At 36.8% G+C, this 22,715-nt stretch overlaps 7 protein-coding genes across 10 annotated transcripts; 4 read left to right on the top strand and 3 right to left on the bottom strand.

Moving 5' to 3' along the window:
- Positions 1-170: 170 nt before the first annotated feature.
- LOC136347509 (pickpocket protein 28-like) lies at positions 171-2,297 on the bottom strand. The gene is made up of 7 exons (XM_066297568.1): positions 1,842-2,297; positions 1,464-1,784; positions 1,129-1,417; positions 875-1,076; positions 648-822; positions 507-595; positions 171-449 (listed from the first exon to the last, which is right to left on the bottom strand). Exons 1-7 carry the CDS (start codon positions 2,015-2,017, stop codon positions 352-354), a joined length of 1,350 nt encoding a protein of 449 aa, XP_066153665.1. The 5' UTR covers positions 2,018-2,297; the 3' UTR covers positions 171-351.
- A 366-nt stretch (positions 2,298-2,663) lies between these two features.
- LOC136347683 (facilitated trehalose transporter Tret1-like) lies at positions 2,664-9,284 on the bottom strand. 2 transcript variants are annotated; one of them, XM_066297906.1, is made up of 12 exons: positions 9,052-9,284; positions 7,383-7,468; positions 7,308-7,328; positions 5,960-6,089; positions 5,747-5,900; positions 5,327-5,512; positions 5,154-5,252; positions 4,891-5,096; positions 4,619-4,837; positions 4,379-4,565; positions 4,000-4,231; positions 2,664-3,818 (listed from the first exon to the last, which is right to left on the bottom strand). In XM_066297906.1, exons 2-12 carry the CDS (start codon positions 7,394-7,396, stop codon positions 3,593-3,595), a joined length of 1,674 nt encoding a protein of 557 aa, XP_066154003.1. In that variant the 5' UTR covers positions 7,397-7,468; positions 9,052-9,284; the 3' UTR covers positions 2,664-3,592. The 2 variants fall into 2 exon arrangements, with proteins under 2 accessions (XP_066154003.1, XP_066154004.1); XM_066297907.1 differs by lacking the exons at positions 7,308-7,328; positions 9,052-9,284 and having other exon boundaries at positions 7,362-7,464.
- On the top strand, positions 8,027-14,075 carry Tmx3 (Thioredoxin-related transmembrane protein 3). The gene is made up of 9 exons (XM_066297910.1): positions 8,027-8,264; positions 11,439-11,650; positions 11,947-12,196; positions 12,256-12,428; positions 12,484-12,639; positions 12,687-12,912; positions 13,301-13,517; positions 13,568-13,766; positions 13,819-14,075. Exons 2-9 carry the CDS (start codon positions 11,614-11,616, stop codon positions 13,845-13,847), a joined length of 1,287 nt encoding a protein of 428 aa, XP_066154007.1. The 5' UTR covers positions 8,027-8,264; positions 11,439-11,613; the 3' UTR covers positions 13,848-14,075.
- Positions 14,076-14,299: 224 nt separating this feature from the next.
- LOC136347462 (ly6/PLAUR domain-containing protein 6B-like) lies at positions 14,300-15,555 on the top strand. 2 transcript variants are annotated; one of them, XM_066297478.1, is made up of 4 exons: positions 14,300-14,539; positions 14,626-14,833; positions 14,887-15,017; positions 15,074-15,555. In XM_066297478.1, exons 2-4 carry the CDS (start codon positions 14,632-14,634, stop codon positions 15,305-15,307), a joined length of 567 nt encoding a protein of 188 aa, XP_066153575.1. In that variant the 5' UTR covers positions 14,300-14,539; positions 14,626-14,631; the 3' UTR covers positions 15,308-15,555. The 2 variants fall into 2 exon arrangements, with proteins under 2 accessions (XP_066153575.1, XP_066153574.1); XM_066297477.1 differs by having other exon boundaries at positions 14,302-14,534.
- Positions 15,556-15,946: 391 nt separating this feature from the next.
- PDCD-5 (programmed cell death 5) lies at positions 15,947-16,862 on the top strand. The gene is made up of 3 exons (XM_066297644.1): positions 15,947-16,181; positions 16,246-16,360; positions 16,517-16,862. Exons 1-3 carry the CDS (start codon positions 16,116-16,118, stop codon positions 16,726-16,728), a joined length of 393 nt encoding a protein of 130 aa, XP_066153741.1. The 5' UTR covers positions 15,947-16,115; the 3' UTR covers positions 16,729-16,862.
- A 774-nt stretch (positions 16,863-17,636) lies between these two features.
- snsl (snustorr snarlik) lies at positions 17,637-18,703 on the top strand. Its single transcript, XM_066297639.1, has 5 exons — positions 17,637-17,816; positions 17,911-17,991; positions 18,047-18,255; positions 18,308-18,451; positions 18,502-18,703. The coding sequence occupies exons 1-5, from the start codon at positions 17,777-17,779 to the stop codon at positions 18,547-18,549; spliced, it is 522 nt and encodes a 173-aa protein (XP_066153736.1). The 5' UTR covers positions 17,637-17,776; the 3' UTR covers positions 18,550-18,703.
- Positions 18,704-19,102: 399 nt separating this feature from the next.
- LOC136347544 (high mobility group nucleosome-binding domain-containing protein 5-like) lies at positions 19,103-22,299 on the bottom strand. Of its 2 annotated transcripts, XM_066297620.1 has the most exons (4): positions 21,376-22,299; positions 21,233-21,314; positions 21,120-21,182; positions 19,103-21,069 (listed from the first exon to the last, which is right to left on the bottom strand). In XM_066297620.1, the coding sequence occupies exons 1-4, from the start codon at positions 21,395-21,397 to the stop codon at positions 19,161-19,163; spliced, it is 2,076 nt and encodes a 691-aa protein (XP_066153717.1). In that variant the 5' UTR covers positions 21,398-22,299; the 3' UTR covers positions 19,103-19,160. The 2 variants fall into 2 exon arrangements, with proteins under 2 accessions (XP_066153717.1, XP_066153718.1); XM_066297621.1 differs by having other exon boundaries at positions 21,233-22,299.
- Positions 22,300-22,715: the final 416 nt, after the last annotated feature.

Genomic DNA, 22,715 nt, shown 5'->3' with positions numbered 1-22,715 from the left:
TGAATCTGTCCACGACATACTTCTGATACCTCAAAACCTCCTTGATACTTTCTGGTGATCGCCTTTACGTATTTTTTAATATGTATTGAGCATATCTTGTTGATTTATTAGAGAAGGAAATTATAGGAAAAGCGATTAAATTATTGATTAAAAAAAAGCTGGAGGGTTTTTATAATTTATTCACTGACCATCTTTACAAGCGGCTCAAAAATAATATATTCTCAACTACTAATAAGCATTCACGATTCCTGCAGGCATTTGACGAGGTGAAATCGCTGCGAATTTCGCTCTGTGAAAAAGTGGTGACGTCACTGAGAGTTCTCTTAGGAAAAAATATTTGAATTAAAAATCCTATTTTGAGATCATCAACTTGGTTAAGACGACAAGGAGTTCCACAATATTAATCGCACTTACGCCCAGTATTAGGGAAATGATTCCCCCTAAAGTGCCTGAAATATTAATTTCTTGCGATATACAGGCATAGATTAAAGGAGAATTTTTCATACATAAACCTTGAGCCCAAGTAACCTTCACCATCTTCCTTGATAAGTTTGCATACACATTGCTCGAAAACACGTATACCCTTGACGAGTTTCTGGAATTCACGACAATTACGTTCTTCCTAAAGAAAAAAAAATGAAGCTTACGCGTATTGACGGATTTCATCGCCATCAAAGTAGAAAAATCTGGCATTAATTCCATAAGACACTTCCTCACAGTTAGGGTAACATTCTGAACAGTCCAGAGAGTCGTCGATATCCAGAAGCAAGGCGTCTTGGTCTTCAGCACGACCGTATGTAGGGTAATACCTTTGAAGCTTGCCTGCAATACACCCTTGTGATTTTTATCCTTCGATTGACAATTGGAAACCAACTTCTATGTTTATTTAAACAGATCAAATCGATCAAATTACACACTCTATTGTTGCTGGTGCCATCTGTGTGCTCGAAGGGCTGCAGGAAGGGAATACATTCGCAAAGAACCTTCATGACCTGAGTTCTACAATCGACGAAACAGTTGCTCGAACTGTAGGTGCCGACTTGAGAGGTGTCCTCATCTCGGTATTTGCAGTCTCTCTGGAAACGCATGAGTTTATAGCCTGATCAGCAGCTCTTATTGATTATCCACCTTTTTCACAGACATCCATCGAATGTCTGTGTCTGTTATCAAAGCATTGGCGGTGATGTCCACGAAAACTTTTTGCTTTTCTTGAACGATAATTTGCTTCATGGATCCGCTAGAAAAATCTGGAAAATCCTGACTAAGGAACAATTTCAGCAAGCTGCCTCGTGTTGCTAAGGTAGTGTAAAAGTAGTCAGAACGGTTGATGTTAATTGTGATTGCAAGACCCCTCTCCAGTCCAGTTCCAGGGAATTTCAATGGCTCTTTTAGGAGGTTGCGACTCTCATTTCCTAAACTTCAGGGAAGTTTCTTCTTCGAAAATTTGAGCTGCAGAAACTTACACATCGGTTTCTTCAGTAGATGGAACATAATTGAAAATACAACAAAAACCACTTTCAGTCATTCTGATTCCAAATAAATCCGAACAATTGTGTTCTACAGAGTCCCAAGTACAATCCTTCAAAAGCTCCTCGCAGGGTACTACCAAATTACTCATGCGCCTCAACACATCATCCCAATGAGTACCACCATCGTATCTTTCAAAGAGTTCTTGGATCAATTCAAATTTTTCTGATCTAGAAATTCCGAAGTCGTGGAGATTTCCCAGAGACGTTATATAATGCATCAGAGTCTCTAAAGACTCATTCATCGAGAATGTTGACCTGAATTAGACTTCCTATGTAATGGAGACGATAGGGAACAATAAAAACCCTATTTACAAGTTTTTGGCCAGTTGCAGGGCTTTGTTCTTACTGATTCTGTTAATATCACAGATGGCAATCCCTGGAAAATCCACCTCAGTCATTAGAATGGAGTTACTATCTGATGTGATGTAAAATGGCTCCTCTGACCAATCTTGCCAGATGGTCGCAGTTATGCAAGCTATGACGACCATTCCGAAGGAGATGCAGAGGATCCAGAAATACCTGGAAGCTTTAATGAACAAAGGCTAAGTTTTCTGGATTGTGCCTACCTATGCAGTTTTGATTCGGTTGCGAGATATTTGAATCCGGGAGCCTGAAAGGTTTCGCAAAAGTCTCGAAAAATTGAGTATTTCATCTTATATATTTTCATGTTCAATAAGGGGTTTTTCCGTGTTTGTCTGTATTTATATTTAGAGCGATAAAATCAGTTTTTACACGAATATCAATTATTTATTCAATAAAGAACGTGTTGAGTTGTATTTTAAAATCTATATCTATGCTGTCCCTTAAACATGTATGGAGTTGTGAGCTACCTTCGTGCTGAGTTGAAGGTACTGTGCTCTGAATACGGCATTTATGCCCTTCACCTCTCTTTACACACGAAGCAAAAGAAAAACGGACTTGCCTGTCTGTACGTCCAATCGTCCATCGGATTGCCAATCTTCACATTTCCTCTCTTTTGTCTGTCGCTATTTGTCCGTTTGTTTCAGCAGTCCGGTCATCGGTTTGTAACTTCAGGTAACTCTTTATATAACAATGACGTTACAATGATGTAAATTAATGACGTCATTGTAACGTTGCGGGTGGTTTAACTTGTACAAAGAAAACTCTTAGAAATGTGGATATAAAACCGTATATTTTTTCAAAATAAGTAGCTTACTTGTACATTTGTATATCACAAAAGTGTCGAAGTGTGTGTATAATCGGCTGTGCACTAAGGAAATAAAAACATTGCTTAATTTTGCTAAATAAAAAACCTTAAAATTAAAACGTTTAATAATTGCTAAACACTGGAAAACTATTTATTATTAATAGTTAGCACTATATAGGGTGCCCCAAATTCGATCCACAGTAAGTTTCAAAGCTCTTACTAGCAAATGTTAGATTTAGAACAGCCAGTATAGCGTATTCCCAGTCTGCCAGACATCAAACCCCAAATTCAAAATGGCTACCGGTTCACTAACGATTTCATTACTACCCTCAGCGGCCATATTGAATTTCCATTTCCCTCGACGTCTTAATGCACAATAATTGTATCAAAATATTATCAATATATTGTCACAGAAAACATAGGATGTCCCAAACACGATGGAGCATTAATGTTATAAAAACGGTTTAGAGAATTGGTTTAAAAAATAGGTTGTGCAAGACAATGAAAGTGATCTAAATTTCTAAAGTACTTTGAGAGATCTAATTTAGTAGTTTCTATGGCCCAGTAACGCCAACTTTATAATTTTAAATGGAAGGACACCGTTATAGTTGGTACTACTTCACCACGGAGGCAGTACCAATGCATACGATATTTTAAAAATGTGCAGAACTTTCACTTTCCTACACAACCAAATTTGCACAATGTTCTACCGAGTGTGGAACGCCTTGTACATTTTTTCAGCCATTTTATTTATTATTTTCAAGCCAAATCGTTGAATGTTTTAAGTACCTTTTTGACCCAATTTCTGCTACCATACCTAACACAAGTTTCCGAACAAGTTTAAGTAGACGTTTTAATACAAAAACGTCGCAAAAATAAATCAATTATTTCTCACTTAAACATCATTGTTCAATAATCTCTCGGTTTTGACGATATTCTTTGGAGCCCTGGATGTACTCTTCCTCTCTGCTTCTGGAGCTTTCTTGTTATGCTTCGCAAATAGATAGATGGCACCACTATTAAGGAAATAGTCCCTAATTTCCGATAATTTTTTATTATGTGTTTCAGGGAGGAATATTATCGTGTAGACACCGGCGAGAACGGAAATCACAGCAAAGAACCTGAAAAATATTGTCACCCTTGATAAAGATGTCAAAAATGCGCAATTGTCACACTATAGTTCATCACTGCCAAACAGTGCGTACGTCAATTTAACATCGGGAGTAAGATTTTTTTAGGGTGGAGACTAAGAAGTTCCTCAGGAATTATTTCAAATGACGTAAGTTTATTGACTTTCCTTACCATTGTATTCCGACGATACCGCCAAACCAATCCTCCAAAGAATAAAAGGATTGCACTGAAGCAAATAGCAGCAAATTATTGGCGCTGTAGCAAATCGAATGGGCGACGCCTCGGATCTCTATAGGGAAAAGCTCGGCAGTCATGGTCCATGGTATGGGCAGCAGCCCGATCATGGATGTAATGACGTAGCAGAGCAATAATACCGTCGGAACCCATGTCATTTGTGATGTACCTGGAATAGTCAGTAACATCCGTAATTCGGACAAAAAATACTGGCAAAATGGCCGACAACTTGCGTGAAATTGTCAGCAACCATGATTTTTTTCTTAAACAAGTGAACGGTGCATTGTTGCCATTTTCTCGTTTTCGCACGACTTACCTTCTAAAATCCATTTAGTGAATAATCCAGAAAACACCATACACAAAGCCATTCCCACTCCGGAAGTCATGATTAGAGGCCTCCTTTGGAAGTTTTTCAGCATATACGTGTTTACACAGGACATAATAAAACGGACTGTGCAAATGAGGATTGAGGCTAAGTACGGATTTATCGAGGAATGTGTTTCCTAAAATATTATGTTGTTTAGGTACGTGTAAATCCTCCAAAAAAATTACAAACCTCCAAAAAAGTTACCGAATAAAATAACGTTATATAAATTCCAGAGAACTGTTGGAAAAAGAACAATCCAAAGAGGATTAAAATGGGTTTGTAGCCTGTAGGCTTCAAAAACTGTTTGGCTTTAACCAAAAATCCAGTACCGTTTTTGCTCTCCTGTTCTAACTTCATTTGGTGCTCCTTTTGCATGAGCTTAAACTGCAATTCTGCCATTGTTTCGCTCTAAAATTATCCCAATAACATTTCATTATCCATTTAACGCAATTAAACCAAACCCTGTGTTCTGGCTGAGGCTGCATTCTATGCAACCACTTTATCCCATCTTCAGCCTCCTTAGTGCGATCTTTGGAGATCAACCAAGGAGGACTTTCCGGTACGAAGAATTGAAGGAGCAGAACTGGAATAACTGTATAAACTAAACAGGTCCAGGCGACTATTCTCCAACTTATGAACCAGCCCTTTAAAAAAGTTAGCATCATACCTGAAAAATATCATATTCTGCACTCTGGAGTAGAACCTCTTATCCCGCAATTATTACCTAAAGAAGCGAATGCCGGAGCAAGGGAAATCAAGGATCCCCTCACATCAGCTCTAGCAATTTCTGTGATATAGACAGTTGCAGGACTGCTCCCCCAAGCTAAAAAAATAGATGATATTTATAATAAACAGTTTATGGTATACATATGTATATGCATATAAGTCAAAGCTTACTGGAAGCAAATCCAGTTAAAACTCTCCCGGCGATCATCATGGGAACATTGGTGGCTGTCGCTATCAAAGCCCATCCGATAAAGCTTGGAATTAATGCCAGTTTTATGGTATTCAGTCTTCCGATGCTGTCCATCATGAATCCAGCTGATATTCCCCCAATTGGGGTCACCAGGACCACAGCAGAAGCTGGGGAAAAATCAAGTTTATTTGGCAAAAATACGAGAATATCCAAGAAAAAATGTTCAACGCTGTTTTGTGGTAGAATGCCTAAGATGACGGTTCGCAAACGACTTAAAAAAAAAACAACTGCCACCAATCAGAATTAATATTCTGACATTTGATAATGTAATTAGAATTTTTTCTTCGATATATTTTTCACTTGAATTGCATGGTACATTAAAACATAACTTTTGTTCTTACCAATCCACGAAGCTTCACTTCTGGTAGCGAGTATTTGATCGTTATTGAACGTCTCTGTTCCGTTACTGATCAAATTCGGAATCAAAATGGCGGAAAATGCCATTCCTACGCCTACTACTATGTGGTAAGAGGCAGCTATTGCTGCTGCTATCAGCTGCAAGTTAGCTTAATTATTATCTGATTTTTTAAGTATTATTGTTTATGGATAAATACCTGGGGATAAATACTTTTAAGAGCCCTTCCCTCATACTTTGTTAGAGATCGAACGCTACATATTATTTCCGCTAGTTTTTGATTTTTGCGCTCTTCTTCTTCAAGGCGAACCCTTTCAGTTACGCCAATTCTGAAAAAAGATAGAAATTAAACGTACAATCATAGATTATAAAGAGAAACAGATTTTGAAAATATCTTAAAATTTCTTTTGAAATTGTTTAACTGAAGTTGACGTTCTTTCAAAAAATGGCGGCCATCTTGTGACAAGATGCCTATTCAAAATCCCAAAATGGAGCCCTGCGTTAGAACAATTTCTACATTCGGTTATAGTGAGGGCAACGCACCAATTTCACACTATATTTTTTCAAAATACGGCATCGGAAATTAAAACAAATTATCGAATTTAATTAGGCTCGAATCAGTTCCGACAGTGTCGAGAATATTTGAATAAGTACTAGGTACTTCATGCCTGCATATAGGGCATAAAATTTGCCCGAGAATGCGTTATCGCGCGCACAAACTTCCGTCAAAATGACGATTCATCGCGTTTTTTTCCTTAATTCAAAATGGAGCCGTTATGGTGATCGTTAATTTTTGTTATTTGATCGGAAAATTTTATGCCCTTGTTTCCACGCAGCTATGTTGGATTTTCTACACAACTCTTATACTAGCGCGCTAATGCGACGCTGCCAATGTTCTTTTTTTTTCAGAGAAACGGAAAAACTAATGGACTTCCATTAAATATTATTTCATCATCGAATTAAGAGTGACGTCAAACTGTCCTCGACTCTACTACCTGACGATAACAATATTTATTGAATAATAACAATAACATTTAAGCCCACAGTCATCATTGAACACCTGATAATGACAATAACACATACATATAATTTACAACAAATTACGATCCTAATAATAGCAATTTCGATAGAGACGAACGCCGTTTTTGGAAAAATCGACTCGGGCATTTCTTACTCGTCACATATATACATATATATAAATTATTTATGAACTCGTGGCGACTATGAATAAATAATGATTTATTGCTTTGTGGGTATCGTACTACTTTGTGTGTAATACCGGAAAATTTGCATAGCATCTCAAGAGTTTGGTTGAGGATTATTGAATAAAATAGTAACGATCGCTCGGCGCGAAATGTTTAAAGGAGCAAATTATTAACACAATTACTCAATGATTCAAGGGCTGACCTTTCGATGAGATTTAATACATCCAGCGAGTCATACAATCAGCAGAAATTGAACTTTGAATTGAGATTCTTATTTGAAAAATGAACCGAATTTCGATGCAGACAAGTCAGTAACAGTAAATTTGTATTTGCAATACTTACTGGAGGTTAAAGCAGCTTGACCTAAAAAAACAGGATCGAATTAGATAATTACACAAGTATTAATCAAAAACGTACCCAATCGGATCCATTTTCACCCTTGTCAGTCTCTGAACGCCTTAATTCATACTATCACAAGATTTCACGTGGGTGAAAAATGCTACCTGAAAACGAAAACCGTCAATCAATCGATGTTAATTCTATGCACGTTAAATTATAAATTTGCTCCGCAATAATCTCGCTTTATCGCTGATTTGAGAGGTAATAGAAAATTGTAAAGCAAACATGCTACCGCTGAAGCTGTCGAGACAATACCAATCAATTCACCTTATCAGACCGCAAGACATCACCATCAAGTAATGGTGAAACCTTAATTTTTATTTTACAATGTATTAAAGGAATTTTAAGTTGAACTTAATGACGAATTTATCAATTGCCATTGATAAGGTATTTAATGCAGTTCATCACATCGCAGTACGTTATTCTTCACGAAATCTTCGAATTTAGTTTTTTGCCCCCAAGTGGTGTAAACACTGACGCAACATGCACCCTAAATTGCCCTAACTTGATATCTATCTGCACATGTACATCACTCTGACGTCATGGTAAACAGTGGCGTTCCAATTCTCAAACGATGGAAAACACGAATGCCACGTTTTGATTGAAAATCACTTAGCAATGATCAATTGAGATGTTGCGTAATGCAACTTGACACCATATTTCACCGTGACCGTGACCTTTGTAACGTGGAGAATTTAACCATGAAAATCGTAATCATTATCAGTGTATATTTAATGAGTTAACGCGTACATCACGTGCGTAGTTTCCGGAGAATCGGGGAAAACACAAAAACGTGTAAAGGCGCCTGGTAGTCTGCACATGTGAAATCTGCTACGATACGCTCGAATTCGTATAGATTGTTGCTCATATTACCCACGACGTGCTACATATTTATATTAGGTACATACGTACGCGTAGACGTAACATCGTGATATCATTAGGTAATGATGGCACTGATAAAGCATCGCCCACCCGCTGGTGAGCAATTATCGCTCCTTTAGTTTTTAAATGAAAGGTATTTTATAGAAAATCAAACATCGAATAGTGCAAAGTATCTAGTTCGTAATTTAACGTATTTATCGTGTAAACAGCGAACAATGGATTTATGGTTTATTAAACCGTGTAAGAAGCAAGGCCGACTAGGAAGGAAGGCGAAAAGAATTAAAACATCGAAAACCGAATAATAATTAGATATAGATGCCAAGTTTGCATATAATAAACGAACCATATCGTATAAATTGAGGGAAAATAAGAAGGAACCTCTGTGGGACATATGGGCAGATACGTAGCATACATTGTGAAACCGGTTTAAATCTACCCTTCATGAAGGGGGTCAGACAGTTCAAGCTTCTCTAAGGGCGAGCGGTTGGGTACCTGAATATCCTGCTAAAATCTCTTTTAAATACAAAGCTTACATTGAAACTGAGCTATTAAGTTCTAATAACAAAGTAGCGAATTTACTCTAATAACAAAGCGGTCTAATTTGATTGGGCACGGCCAATAACATACTAAAATAGCGGATGTGGATAAGTGTGTAGTAATTAGGTAGGGCAATTTACCTACCTATATTGCTACCAATGAATTCTATGCATTGGCCTTCTAATTTTTTTAATAAAGTGAAACTATTTAAGATTTATCCGCATACAGAGAAATTACAAATTTGAGTACACAAAGCAACGAAACTTACCTTCCGCAAGCAAAGTCACTTTTAGGTAAAACTAATGCGATAGGAGATGTGGTGTGAAGTCATGGTACTTAGCTTAGAGACTGGCAATAGCAACTATAGATAGAAAAACATGCAATATGTCTAACCATAGGATGGGTAACCGGCACCGAAATGCCGCACTCAAGTTGCTGTTGGGCAATGGGGCCTCCTATCCCACACGCGACGATCAGCTGTTGGTATGACTCGGCTGCCATCAACCGGTCAAATCCGCAAGGACGGGATTCGGTCAACGTCCAAATCGATCAAACCAGCTGTTTTTAATCAATACCACGCCACAGTATTTCAAATTTAAACCTCGTTTAAAAAATACCAAATGCATGCCTCAGAAATTCTAGAGTTTTTCAAGAAGAAATTGTGATTGTTCGCAACCAATCAGAACTCAGTCTTCCTAATTTTAATCATCAGCATGATGCCGCAATTTAATCATGTCTTCCTCTAATAAAAACTCTATAGAAAATTATCTTCTCTGCGATACTTGTCGATTTTATTTCTCCATGCACAACCGATTTGAATTGCTCTTAATTGGGTCTGTAACCTTGAAAAAATATAGGATTAAGCATCAGAAATCAAAGGTTTATACGTGGCTATTATTGCAGATATCTCCAGATGTGGTTAATAAAGTCCAATTTACCAGATTAAGATTTATTACACCACTAGTTGGTTTGTCTATAATTTTGAATTAAATCATGCGAAATATTATGACAAAATTATGATGTCTATCTAGCAGAAAATCAGCATTTTCCGCAAATGACTATTACATCGTTTTGTACAGAGAAAACTCTATTGTGCCACAATTAAACACGACAATAAACATACATAATAAACATAATTAAATTTAGTAATGCTTTCATAAATAATTACTGTCTATAAACCCGCATTTTTGAGACATAGATATTAATTTCTTGACAATGGCGGATATAAGTTATAGACTAGTAACACAAGAACATTTTATCTGAGGTGGCGCCATCGTCAATTGATGATTTAAGCACCCTCTATAGCAAACAGGACTCTTGGAAAACAGCACTGGCACCATCTACTGGAACGCGTCTCTGACTAAACTTTTCCTACGGGAGTATTTTCTGTGTGTTTCAAATTTAAATTCATCGGGAAATAATGAATCAATAATTAAAGAATGTTAGAGAACTGGTTTTTCTAGTAGGGAACCACTTTGGACTGCTATAATTCGATTTGAATGTGGCGTGAGTTGCTACGTCCTATCTTCTTCCTGGCTTGTAGGCAGTAAATGTGTTTTAGATGACTTTCGCTAATTTCAACGGCATTTCACGTCTCAAATCATCGAGATATCATCGAATAATGATGTAACAGGTTTTAATAAATGATTTATTGTAAATTCAATTAAGACACGGAAGTTAATGAAATTTGAATAACTCGAATTTACACGTCATTAAGTGATGTCCGAGCGCAAAAAATATGTAAAAAAAAACTTTAAAATGGTCAAAGATTTCATAAGGTATTGATAGTTCTAATTCTAAACTATTTCTTTCAAATTCTAGTCTTATTTGAAAAAGATTCCTGAACAATATTTTATTTAACCAAAGTTAAGATATTCTTTTTGAACATTATTATTAAGGTGATTTGATGAATTAGTCACGATGGAAATTACTGCCTTACGAATCAATGAAAGCGCTTTAGTGGAAAGAGAACGGTTTTTAGATTTCCACCCATACGTAGGTATCTTGATAGAGTGGTGAAGGAAATTTGTTATGTAACGTTATGTCAGCAACTTTCAACAGAAGTATATCATATATTAAAAGTGCGAATCCTGACTTCACTATTAGCGATCAGATTCTTGAATGGGGAGAAGGAATATTTAATGAGGTACAAGTATGTTAAAATGATATGAAACAATTTTGAAGACAGTCTGCAAGGACAATAATGTACTAAACATGAATAATTTCGTTAAGTTTCACTTTGAGCTTAAAAATATTTCCATTAAGGCGTTTATTATGCAATTCAGTATTAGAAACCTAATTGTAAATTTCCGCATTTTGTTTTAGATCTCTTGACAGAATAGTGAAGGAAAATTGTTGTGTTGACTACAACAAAGTCATTAAAAATAGTATAAAATTACTTAGATAATAATTATGTAAATTGTTTATTGATCTTATAAATAATAATGTAATCAAAAATATTGAGATACAAAAATCGTGTGCCAAATAGAGGCAGAAAATAATTTGCAAAATAACAAAACAAAAACTGAAGCACAATTTTTAATAACAATGATCTTATTAAAGATTGATGATAGTCAAAATGAAACAGTGCACCCTTAACTTTAATAAACAATTGTACACAAAACATCCTTTAGTACAATATTTTGCTTATTGTAGTACAAAACTCCTCCTCCATGTCGCGATCGCTCCATTTGGTGCAAATTGCCTGATCGATCGGGTTTCCATGAAAGGGAAACTGCGCCTGTTCCTGTTGTGACATTACCATTAGCAGTAGCATTCGAACTTCAATGTTGACCGTATCCACAGGAAAATTTGGTGAAAAAAATATGCGATGAGGATGATCGCTTTTGTGTTTGCAGTAACTTTTGGTGAGTTTTTGCAAATCTTCACAGCACTCAAGAGAAACACAGTATTCTCGCTGACAATGTGAGGTATTTACTTTTTTTAACGAGATTTGCGGTTTGTTTACGGCCTTGGAATGTTCAGTTAATCTTCCGATGAACCATCGATTACTTATTATTAATAAAGAACCTCAACAATACTCATGATTATCGGCTCATAATTTATTAAATAAATGGATTATTCCTACATTTTTTATGTTACCAACTTCAGGTTGACACAAAATCCTGTAACTAAATTTATCTTTTGCTTTATTTCTTTTCAGGAACACTCACACACTCATCCAGAGTGATAGAGCTCAGTGATCGTTTCCCCGAAATCCGTAAAGATTCGGGTATCTGGCTGGTTCAGTTTTACGCCCCATGGTGCGGCCATTGCAAGAAGTTGGAACCGATATGGTTGCATGTAGCTCAAGCCCTAACACGAACCAACATTAAAGTTGGAAAAGTGGACGTTACCAAATTTCCTAATGTTGCTAGTGAATTTAAGGCCTACGCAACTCCCACTATTAAATTGTAAGAGTCTGTATGGACTTATTGAGGGATAAATTAGACATAGCAAATAATTTTTTTAGCCTTAGGCCGGACTACGAGCACACATACAACGGAGAGAGGACTAAGAAAGCTCTGGTAGATTATGCCCTGAGAATGGCTGGACCTCCGGTACAAGAAATTAGACAGATGGAGAGCATAGATAAGCTTAGAAACCAGAGTCAGTTGTTTTTTTTGTACGTGGGCGATAGAGAGGGTATAGAGACATTTTTGCTCAAATTTGAGCAAGAATACTATTTCTATCCAAATAGGTTTCTTATGGGACGTTTACTACATGATCGCCAGTCAATTGCAGCCCCATATATTCTTCTATTCCATTAATGATGCCATGGGAAGGGAGATTTTAGGAATATTAAAAACACCGGTGATATTGGTGCATAAAGAAGGGGAGCAGTACTTCTACAACGGTTTAAAAATTCAATCAATTTGGCGTTTTTTTAATAAATCGTTTTAGCTAAGGACGAGTATAACGACAGTCAGCTGGAAAACTTGAATTCGACGTTATTCAAATGGATCAGTCAAGAACGGTTTGAAACTTTTCCGAAAATCTCCAATGAGAACTTGAAGGAAGTTATGCAGACTGGCAAATACATTGTATTGGCCATTGTAGAAGAAAATAGGGCTAAGCAAGTTTCGGAAGACATGCTGAAATTCCGAAACAAGGTGGAAACGCTAAGCCGGTAAGGCTTATATGGAAAATGGGTATTAAATGAATAAGATTTCAATATAATTAAATGTGTCGGCTTTAATTTTGACCGTGTTTTCTGCCTTTTACATTGAATTAATTTAAAGGTAAAGGCCCTTGTTAAGAGAAATAGAAATCATTTATTGCCACCAAGTTAGAATTTAAGCATAAAAAGCACTAAAAAAGGGTGTACTCGAAAAAAATCTCAAATCTCTAATCTCCACGTCTTAAAAATCTTGTTCGCCATTGTCAAGAAAACTGTCCAAATATCTCAAAAACAACAAAAAATTCATTCATCTTTGTTCTCATTGAAGTATTTACTAATATAAGTGAATTTTTGTTGGGAATATTTCAAATACGGTCCACCCTATGGTTACTTGCAGCAAGAAAAGAGATGTCTACCATGAACACTTTCAATTCGGTTGGATGGGAAATGGTGATTTGGCCAATAGCATTCTCATGGACCGCATTGCCTTGCCTTACCTGTTAGTACTAAATTCCAGCACTTACCATCATCATGTGCCCGACGACGACCCTGCTGTAATGAGCGTAGAAGCTATAGAGGACTTTTTGGAGCAAGTGATCAACCACACTTCTCCGGTATGGGCGTTCTAGTAAACTTATGGTTTCTTTAATCATTTTAATACCAGGTTTATGGTGGTGATGCCCTACATATAAACTTAGCAAGGCGATTTTTCGACCTCAAGCGGAACCTCGAGGACATGTGGCAGGGAAATCCGCTTCTTCTTGTAGTTGTGTTCTCTTTACCCTCAATGTTTTTTTTGTTGATTCTATGGGCGTGTTGTTGCTCTGATATAATTGATGCAGATGACGAAGAAGAGTATGATGGTAAGAATGTGTGGGTCGAAGAAAATGCATTTTTAGATAAACTCGTTCGCAGATTTGGCAAGTCACGAAAAGAGAGAATAAAGTCGATGAGAAAGGGGTGTGAGAAGACGTTCTGCAATACAGTCTCCAGGTTCGGGAGGAATTGTAAATTATGATGACAATGTTTTTTACTATTTTGTATTAAATTGAATAGTTTATGTGGTTGATAGGTAAATGTGTAGCAAATTGCTCATCCTGATGTGTATAGGGAAATGCACCATTATTGCGTAATTCAATATCTGAGAAATAAAATGTTTTTAACTCTAAAAAGTGCCATTAATTTCCTTTTTGTTAAGTATGCAAGTCTCCATTCACCGGCTTTCGTATATTGCCCCATTTATCACGACGTCAAGAAATAAAGGACAAGCAAAAGCAACAGACAAACCATTATTATTTGTCGGAGGTGGTCCATATGGAGGACGACGGCGTTGGCGGCGACGTCCCGACGCTTTATCCAGAATCGGCGTCGATCGGACAAATTCGACGGCGCTTTCGGAAGCTCCCGGGGCCCTCAATATTTCAGTTGAGCTCACGAGCAAAGGGCAATGAGCGCCCTTCCATAAGCGGTTTTTTCATTATTGATGACCATGCTCGGGACTTCGGCTTACGCAGCAGATTACGTCGTGCAGTTATGTAGATGTAACGGGAAAAATAATTTTACATGAAGTGATATTACCCCAAGGGCAAAATCATGTGTCCTCCAACGTTTGGCCGAAATTTATTATTTGAGTAAGGTATTAATTAGATATGTTATGTTATTGTTCTCATGTAGCGATCAGTAATTGTTAGAGCCATTCATGTAACAACTCCTTTCTTCTAGACTGTAATGTTCACTCTCCGAATGCTACTAAGTTGTATTTTTATCACAAACACTGGCCTAGAGGAACAAATTATTGGATCGAATTTAATCAATAGCCCTTCGGAGGATCCGGATTTCGACCAGTACGCGGTCACCTGTTACATTTGCGTCAACGTTTCGGACAATCAAATTTGTAACCAATTCGCCATTGATCGTCCCTGCAAACCTGGTATCATTCCCATTAGAGCCACTATAGACTTTTCATTCAATTATCCGTTTTAGGAGAAACATTTTGTCATACTCTCCACATAATGAACTCTAAAGGGACAAGTGTTCTTGTGAACAAAAAGTGCACCACAGAGAAAGAGTGCCAAAGGAATAAAGTGGGATGTGTGGACGTTGACTCTCAAACGGCATGTAGCATATTTTCTTAATTAAATGAAGAAATTCTTATGTAGTTTTTGCGCAGATATGTATTTCCTGCTGTGACAAAAACTACTGCAACGCAGACGTTCCCTTCAACAGTACTACTGCAGTTTTCGATGACAGAATCACCAAAATGCGGATGCACGCTAAGAACTTGTATAGAGAAAGGGAAAAGGCCCTTACCACACAAGTGAAACAGGGGAGCCTTGCTGACAATGTGCATCTTCCCCAGGGGATGATGCTCTTGATAACCATTACATGGAATTTTTTGTTGTGATAATTCTAAGCCTCTGTTACATACGCACTCTTTAGAAAAAAATCTCTTTAGCTATGATATGAACATTAATATCTATCAATACGTTCTCTATTTTTACATTTTTATTACTCTCTGTGTTACCAGTAGACAACAGGTTTCAGTACTTTGTGAGTTTTGTCCTTATGAGGCTTTAATATTGGCTAAAAAGATACATAATACGACTGTTCTAGAAGAAGTCTTATTTGTTATTAAAAACCTTCAAAACACTATTATTTTGTTTAAATTTCATCTTAAATACATTAAAAGTTCCCTTCTGAACTGAAACTCCAGTGGTATTTCAGTTTTAATTACAATTCATTCCAATATTTAATCATTTTGCTTAATAACTAGCCTGATACAGCATACTCAATGACGTCATATCTAAAAATTTCCGCCGGTAATATCTAAACAAAGACTAATTATTTTCATGAAAAGAATGAAACAATGCAATCTATTTGCAGTTTTAATAACATTGGATAACAACTGCTGCAACTACATTGTAGTTATTATAAAATAATTCAATTTTGTTATTGTCCATTGCAATTAGAACTATCCAGTACATTTTTTTCGCATGCTCAATGAGCTCACAACCCCTTTTATAATCAACCGAGTTTAATATTGCTACTTTAACCTCAAAGTTTTTGACTTAGGCAGAGTCCTCCTCATTTTTGCAAATTATTTTTATTTAGTTTTAATTTCCGATTAAACCCAATTTTCACTCATTTCATACCTTCCAAATAGCTAGACTTAACTAAATAACGTCCTAGTACATTTGCCATCTTTGAAAATCATGGGAGATTCTGAACTAGAGGAACTGAGGAGGCGTCGCCTTGCAGAGCTGCAGTCTCAGTATCAAGTTAGGGAAATCTTCAACATTTCTGTCAATTTTCGGGACTATTTAATGAAAATCGGCTTTCTAGAGCGGCGGGACCAACCAGGAAATGCAGAAGGCCAAGGAGCAACAACTGAAAGATCAAGAAGATGCCAAAAATGCCATATTGTCACAGGTCCTTGACCAAAATGCTCGAGCTAGATGTACGTGAAGAACTTGCATTACCTTTGCCATAACGTTATGAACAGCTCAGTGTTATAACGTCATTTAAAAAAAAAGTGTAGCTTACTGATAAATTTTTTATACACCAACAAACATTGAACATCTCCGAAAATACCTCAAAAATGTCTCTTTTTCAGTAAATACCCTAATGTTAGGAAAGCCAGAAAAAGGGCAAATGGTACAAGGAATGCTTTTGAGAATGGCTCAAACAGGGCAAATAATGTCGAAAATAGGAGAAAAAGAATTAATTAATCTTTTAGAGAATGTGAGTGCTCAGACTCAAAGTAAAGCCTCTGTTAAATATGACCGAAGAAGAGCTGCTTTGGATTCAGATGATGATGACTTCTGAATTTTTTGGAGTGTATTGTCTTTCTATTTAAGTATAAAAACTCAGTTTATTATAATACTTTATTAATGCCTTGGACTAATTTATAACTAATGTAAGGTTTATGTTAAAGTTTTTTAATGAATAGGTACAGTTATTTCACTGTGTATTTATATACCAACAAATGAGACCTTAATTGATACTAATAATAGTAATCATTATTATTAAATTGGAATGCCAAAAAGGACTCCTGAAGGATTTACAGGACTATTGAAAGTCCACTCACAGGGGTCATTTAAATATCCAGAAAGCCCTTTTATTTTCACTGGAAAGAAAATGTTAGAATGTCTAGGGAATTACTATTTCCTAAGCAACCTGATTCTAAATGATGACTGGAACCTACTACTTCAAGGCTGGCCGAGTAAGGCAGAATGAGAAGTCCCTAAAATAGTAATCTGACCAATCTGCACTGAAAATGATATTTCTATATTTTTAACCATACAATTAACCTGATAAAGAGGTAAAGGAGGGCATGCTATCATTGGCAAATCTTCTCGCAGCAAGCTTAGCCTGAAATTATATTCCAAATGATTGTCTGACTTGAACTTAATGGAAGACGATGGGCCTTACATGAATAGACCACCATAGAGTTTACCCAACTTAATACAATAAAATAAAGTCGTTACATCACTGGTTAAAAAAGAAAGTTAATGTTTTCGGCGACCCGGTTGCGTCTTCTTCAGTATTACGCGTAAAGAGCGCGGATAGTGATAACGAAAATGTTTTGTAATATTGCGGCATATTCAACACAACGAGTAATAATTTCTTAAAATACTTAATTAGTTCTATGTATTCTTTGCATATAGATGAAGTACGAACTTCTTGTGGCGACGACGGCATTGAAAATAAATGAAAGTGAAATTTAGCATTGCCTAAGCTTGAGATTAGTCGCGTGTGTTTTGCAGTACTCGTCGTAGGTATTGGCCTGATATTTGTTTCAGTTGATAATTAGTGTGTAACATCCGGGTGCGGCATGGATTAATTTGTTTTATACTACATTTGGTGATTTAAAATGAAAGTGCTTTTCATCTGCGTCCTTCTCCAAATCGTCGGTAAGTAAGAGGTAAAAATGAAAGCTTAGAAAATCCTTTACATATTACTATATGTCCTTGGCACATTCACTTTCATCGCATGCGATTCTTTCAGCGATCAATTGTTTTATCATACCAGATGAACTTCCTTCGATTCTATCAGTGATTTATTCCAATATACCAACTCTCAAAAAAGGTAATACATATAATAATATAATAGCCACCATAGGACAACTTTTTGGGTGTTTTAGGAACGGATTCCCGCTTCGGATGGGGCTTTAAATTAGGCGATAGAGCTGACTTCCAGATTTTAACCGAACTAGGGCCGCAAATCTACACCCAAAAGTTAGCTAACCAAGAAGAGGAGGGCGGTGTCAATAAGAGAAACACTTTGAATAACTTGGCCAACAAACTCTATGCGCAACGCCAACAGGAGAAGAGAGAGGAAATAAAGAAAAAGGTTGGTGACTTGAAGCGAATAGAGAGCAAATTAATTTTCGGGGTAATTTCAGGAAGTTCCCAAATCTGATTCGGAAAAATGGTTACAGAAATGGAGTAAAACAGTGGTCAGAGAGAAGGAAGTGCTGGATCAGACCCAGATTGCGCCGAAAAATGCTAAACCTGGCCTGGGGGTAGGAGAAATTGATGCCAAATCGGTAAGTAATGTTAACGAAGTTTCATTTAATTTTAATTTTCTTGGTGTTAGGTGATACCGGAAGATGCTGAGGACTCTGCAAAATCCAAAACCAATTAAAATAAGCCTTATTTAAGAAGGAAAATTGTAAATTAATTAGTGTTTCTTCTTAGTAATCCTTGCGTGCCTATATAAATTCTATATGAAAAATGCATTTCTATCAATGTGAAAACTTACCCAATCGCATCTCTTTAATAAACATATCTTATCTTCATTATATTGATAAATACCTCTAAACGCACATGAAGAAACAACGGAGCAAATCCTGGGAGAAGACTTGAAGTGATTCAGAACCAGAGCAAATCGTACCGAAAAACTCCTCGGTTGTATCGAAGAATTTGTTCAGTCCCAAGAATACTCTACCTCAATCGAATCATTGAGTTCAAAAGTTGGAGGAAAAGGAAAAACACTCTTTTGCCAAAGAGCAGAAAGAAATCGAGGCTTTTTAGGCACGTTTGGAGAGTCAATATTGATTTTTCGTATGAAATTAACCTATTGAGGAAATTTTGAGATTTTCCTTCATGAATAATTCAAAATACATAACTTATTAACAATTTTCCCTCGTTACTATTGCCCGAGCTTTATGGGTGGATATAAAGAAAACTTATCTAAATAACTTTAAAACTTTTTAACTATATTTAAATTTTATGTAGCAGAAAGCACATTTTGTTTTAACTAAAATCGAATTCACTGTCGTTAGAAACCTTACTGGTATTTTGCTTAGAACTCGCCTCAGTGTCTGTATCTAAAATATCCATCACATTCGCCACTCTATTTCCCCCATTTTCCACTTTCTTTTCGGTACTTTTGACTATCTCCTCAGCTTCCTCTTTTTGTGAATGCAGTTTCTCGTCCATTTGCGCAACCGATGATGGATTAATTTCCTGTCGAACTTCTTCGCGTTCCATTGTAATATTCAGGACCTGTTCAACTTCCCCTTCATCATTAAACTGCTTCTTCTCATTAGCAACTTCACCAGGTTGCTGCTCTGCTTCATACTGCTGCTTTTCTTCTCCAACCTCCCCAAACACCTGCTCCTGTCCTCTAGCTTCCTCATACTGCTGTTCTGACCCAACTTCTCCGTACCCACTCTCATCATACTGCTGAGGTTCCCCGAAACACGGCTGTCCGTTCTGATCGTATAGCATAATGAGTTGTCCATTTTCATCGTACTGCGGTATCATTTGACCATTTTCGTCGTACTCGGGCATCGCCACTTGCCCGTGCTGGTCATACCAAATAGGCTGACCATACTGATCGTAAAACTGCTGGTTATATGATTCTTCCTGCTGATTGTATTGGTTTTTGTCGTAAGTCTGCTCGTAGTTGTAATAAGGACCTTGTTCTGGGTTGTTATCTGGAATAGGTTGAGTTCCATTGTATTCGGATTGTTCTAAGCAAGGTTGTTCTTGTTTGTCATCAATTTCTGGTATATTTTGAGAAGTTTCAGGTTCATTGTTTTCATTGTTTTGAAGACAATTTTCAGATGTTTGAAACTGCTGTTTATTCGTTACCTTATCTGAATTCTCTATGTGTAAATCTTGTTGATTCTGCTCAGACACAGCTACACTTAGTTCTTCAGCATTTTGGGGGCTTTCCATAGAGTCTAATTGGGCCTCATTAACATTTTCTTCAGTTTTATATTGAAGATTTTCCACAGAATCTAATTTGATACCATCAGTGTTCTCTTCATTTTTCTGGTTAGGGCCTTCCAGACTCTGTATTTGCTGCTCACACAAGTTTTTGTCTTTTAACACAACCTCATCTGAGGATGGGCTTACTTCGGAATTGGTTACGTTGGTTTCTAAACTTATTTCTTCAACTTGTTGAGGCTGAAGTTTTAGGTCTACATTTTCTTCTTTTGTCTCGCATAATTGCTGCTCTTTTTCAACAATTTTTATGTCTTCACTCAGATTGGCAGGTGCCTCGAACACTCCATAATTAGGTTCTGCCATTTCATGTTCATCAATTCTCTTATCCTCAAATCCTTCCCCACTTTTAGAAGAGCCCACCAATGGGAATGGAATAGTTTGCTCCTTACTCTCGTTGAGCGTTTTCACGGCTACTTCATGAGGAATTTTCATGGCATCGTGAGGCCTATTGTAATGTCTGACATAAATAGAATTCATAATATCGTCAGCTACTGCACTAGCCCGATTTGCTGCCCTACCTTCAAGCTTCAATTTCTCTTTTCCCTTCTGCAAATCTCTGCACTTCGGACTGGAAATATTCTCCAAATATTTGTCCAGTATCTCCATTTGTTCCTGATTACTTATATGTCTTTCATTAAGAAATTGCTCTTCATCGAGTAAATAAGGGAGCGAAGATGAGTTTTCTTTAATAATTGAGGGTTTTTCCTTGCCAATTGCAATGAGCTTAGGTTGGGTGAGGCGTGTTAAGAAATCTCGGTACTGCTTTCGCAAGATGTCAATTCGTTGAGTTTTTGCAGATAACATAGAGATTCTGGTCTCAATGCGTTCGAGGTGCCTGAGAATACGCTCATTCCGGTCCTGTCGTTTTTTGTCTTCGTCTAAGAAACGTTTGTATTGAGTTCTGAGTCTTCGATAGTACTCCTGCTCTCTAAAATGGAACTTAGGTAAGTGCTGATAAGGTGTCAGAAAAGTACTCACTCTTCTTTGCCGATTTGCACCATTTGATTGAACTTTATTTCAAGCTGAAAACGTTGCTCTTCGCTGAAATGCGGGTGTGTAAAATTAAGTACAATACAAACAATTGTTCTTACCTTTTTCTGAGTTTCTCCTGCAAGTCCACGAATTTTTGGTAATATTCCTCCAATTTGGAAGAGAACTGAAAATCCATTTTTGCTACAAATAAAGTTGTAAAAGTTTTTGAAAAACGGTTATGACTAGTTTTCCCAATATGTGCTGCTGCAATGAGCGTTTTTCATCGGAAACCGTGGCGTGCAACCACACTCTAAATAGCTCTTCAAGAACAATTATTCCTGATTTGATGGCAATCGCACACACTTAATTCGATGGATCACTATTGTATGTATTTTAGCTCAACACAACAATTAGTCTTTCAAACGAGTCCGTACCAGGATCGGCCCAAGTAAACTTGACCTTCATAGCAAACAGTACACTGTACACTGCGGTTTATTCGTCTGGTCGATATATTTTAAACGGTGGTTTTCGTGACTTGATGCAAATTTGCCCTAATGAAAATAAACCCATTAGAATCTATTTCGGTCTGAAAGTATGTTAAATGTCGAATGATCTGACTTTCTATTTCCTGAAGTGGATTCAGAAAGTAACATCAGAACACAATCTTCCCAGGATGATTGTAATGCAAACCACCAAGTCTCAGAAGCACTCTGAAGTTTTGGAAAGAAAGCTGAAGGAAGGGGGAGCCAAGAGGAAGTCCGCGAAAGAAAAGAAAAAAAGCAAAAAGAAAGAAGGAAATTTGAAGAAGAATTAAACTGAAATTGTGGAATGGTGAAAAATGAAGAGATGATGCTGACCTGAATTTGATTTGGCAAATTTTCAAATCTTTAAAGAGTTATCCGTACAATTAACGTAAGTCGTACTGGTAGGTTTTCCAATTTTTTGCGAAAACTGTCCAAAAAGAAATCAATCATAATGAAATTAAAATGCTTAATATCCAAGAATGTTTTCACTAAATCCCAGATTATTTGCATTCAAATAAAATGCAACGTGATACTCCTATCGAATTTGACAAAAACTCTCCAAAAAGTCGGTCACATTGGAATTTAAAAAAATTCAAATCGAAAATTTCACGCTTTCAAGTAGTTCCCACCTTCTCGTGGAAAAATGTCTCATACTTATTAAGTATAAGAACTGGCACTGAAACATTGCCTAAACTTCATTTTGAAAACAACGAAGAATTTCTAAGGTGAAGACCTTTACTATCAGGCGGTACTCTTTGTTCACTAGCAAAATCTTCAAAAACACGCCTGACTTGTTCTGACGGCCTGGTAATGTAGGATTTGTCGAAGCGCCTACTCACTAAATACCTTGGAATATCTAAGAAATCGACCTTCACCCACTGCGAGCTGTCCGTGAAGAATATAGTTATAGTGGCTAGGAGGTGTTAACATTCTACAAATCCACATGATCGTTACCTTTCAAGGGATAAGAGCTGATTGCACCTCTATTGTAAGGCACATTCAACTTAATTATTTTCTTTATTGGATTATTGCCTTCTTATCCTTTGTCTTTCTTGAGTAACGGCACGCTCCTTTTCTT

This window comes from Euwallacea fornicatus, chromosome 29 (assembly GCF_040115645.1).
Source record: "Euwallacea fornicatus isolate EFF26 chromosome 29, ASM4011564v1, whole genome shotgun sequence".
NCBI classification, from domain to species: Eukaryota; Metazoa; Arthropoda; class Insecta; order Coleoptera; family Curculionidae; genus Euwallacea; species Euwallacea fornicatus.
Note: the sequence above shows the minus strand (reverse complement) of the source record. Positions and strands in the feature narration are given on the sequence as shown.

Coding starts and splice junctions, on each gene's coding strand:
- LOC136347544 (XM_066297620.1), bottom strand. CDS start 21,397: ATGAAAAACGCTCATTGCAGCA. Junction 21,315..21,375: donor GAAAAACGCTCATTGCAGCA/GCACATATTGGG, acceptor CTTTATTTGTAG/CAAAAATGGATTTTCAGTTC. Junction 21,070..21,119: donor GTGCAAATCGGCAAAGAAGA/GTGAGTACTTTT, acceptor GTTCCATTTTAG/AGAGCAGGAGTACTATCGAA.
- PDCD-5 (XM_066297644.1), top strand. CDS start 16,116: ATGGGAGATTCTGAACTAGAGGAACTGAGGAGGCGTCGCCTTGCAGAG. Junction 16,182..16,245: donor AGCTGCAGTCTCAGTATCAA/GTTAGGGAAATC, acceptor TCGGCTTTCTAG/AGCGGCGGGACCAACCAGGA. Junction 16,361..16,516: donor CCAAAATGCTCGAGCTAGAT/GTACGTGAAGAA, acceptor TCTCTTTTTCAG/TAAATACCCTAATGTTAGGA.
- Tmx3 (XM_066297910.1), top strand. CDS start 11,614: ATGAGGATGATCGCTTTTGTGTTTGCAGTAACTTTTG. Junction 12,197..12,255: donor GCAACTCCCACTATTAAATT/GTAAGAGTCTGT, acceptor TAATTTTTTTAG/CCTTAGGCCGGACTACGAGC. Junction 12,640..12,686: donor GGAGCAGTACTTCTACAACG/GTTTAAAAATTC, acceptor AAATCGTTTTAG/CTAAGGACGAGTATAACGAC.
- snsl (XM_066297639.1), top strand. CDS start 17,777: ATGAAAGTGCTTTTCATCTGCGTCCTTCTCCAAATCGTCG. Junction 17,992..18,046: donor TATACCAACTCTCAAAAAAG/GTAATACATATA, acceptor TGGGTGTTTTAG/GAACGGATTCCCGCTTCGGA. Junction 18,452..18,501: donor GAGAAATTGATGCCAAATCG/GTAAGTAATGTT, acceptor TCTTGGTGTTAG/GTGATACCGGAAGATGCTGA.
- LOC136347683 (XM_066297906.1), bottom strand. Junction 5,513..5,746: donor AAGTGAAGCTTCGTGGATTG/GTAAGAACAAAA, acceptor ATTTTTCCCCAG/CTTCTGCTGTGGTCCTGGTG. Junction 5,097..5,153: donor TCCGGCATTCGCTTCTTTAG/GTAATAATTGCG, acceptor GATATTTTTCAG/GTATGATGCTAACTTTTTTA.
- LOC136347462 (XM_066297478.1), top strand. CDS start 14,632: ATGTTCACTCTCCGAATGCTACTAAGTTGTATTTTTATCACAAACACT. Junction 14,834..14,886: donor TGATCGTCCCTGCAAACCTG/GTATCATTCCCA, acceptor TATCCGTTTTAG/GAGAAACATTTTGTCATACT. Junction 15,018..15,073: donor TGGACGTTGACTCTCAAACG/GCATGTAGCATA, acceptor GTTTTTGCGCAG/ATATGTATTTCCTGCTGTGA.
- LOC136347509 (XM_066297568.1), bottom strand. CDS start 2,017: ATGGTCGTCATAGCTTGCATAACTGCGACCATCTGGCAAGATTGGTCA. Junction 1,077..1,128: donor GATGGATGTCTGTGAAAAAG/GTGGATAATCAA, acceptor ATGCGTTTCCAG/AGAGACTGCAAATACCGAGA. Junction 450..506: donor TACTTGGGCTCAAGGTTTAT/GTATGAAAAATT, acceptor TTAATATTTCAG/GCACTTTAGGGGGAATCATT.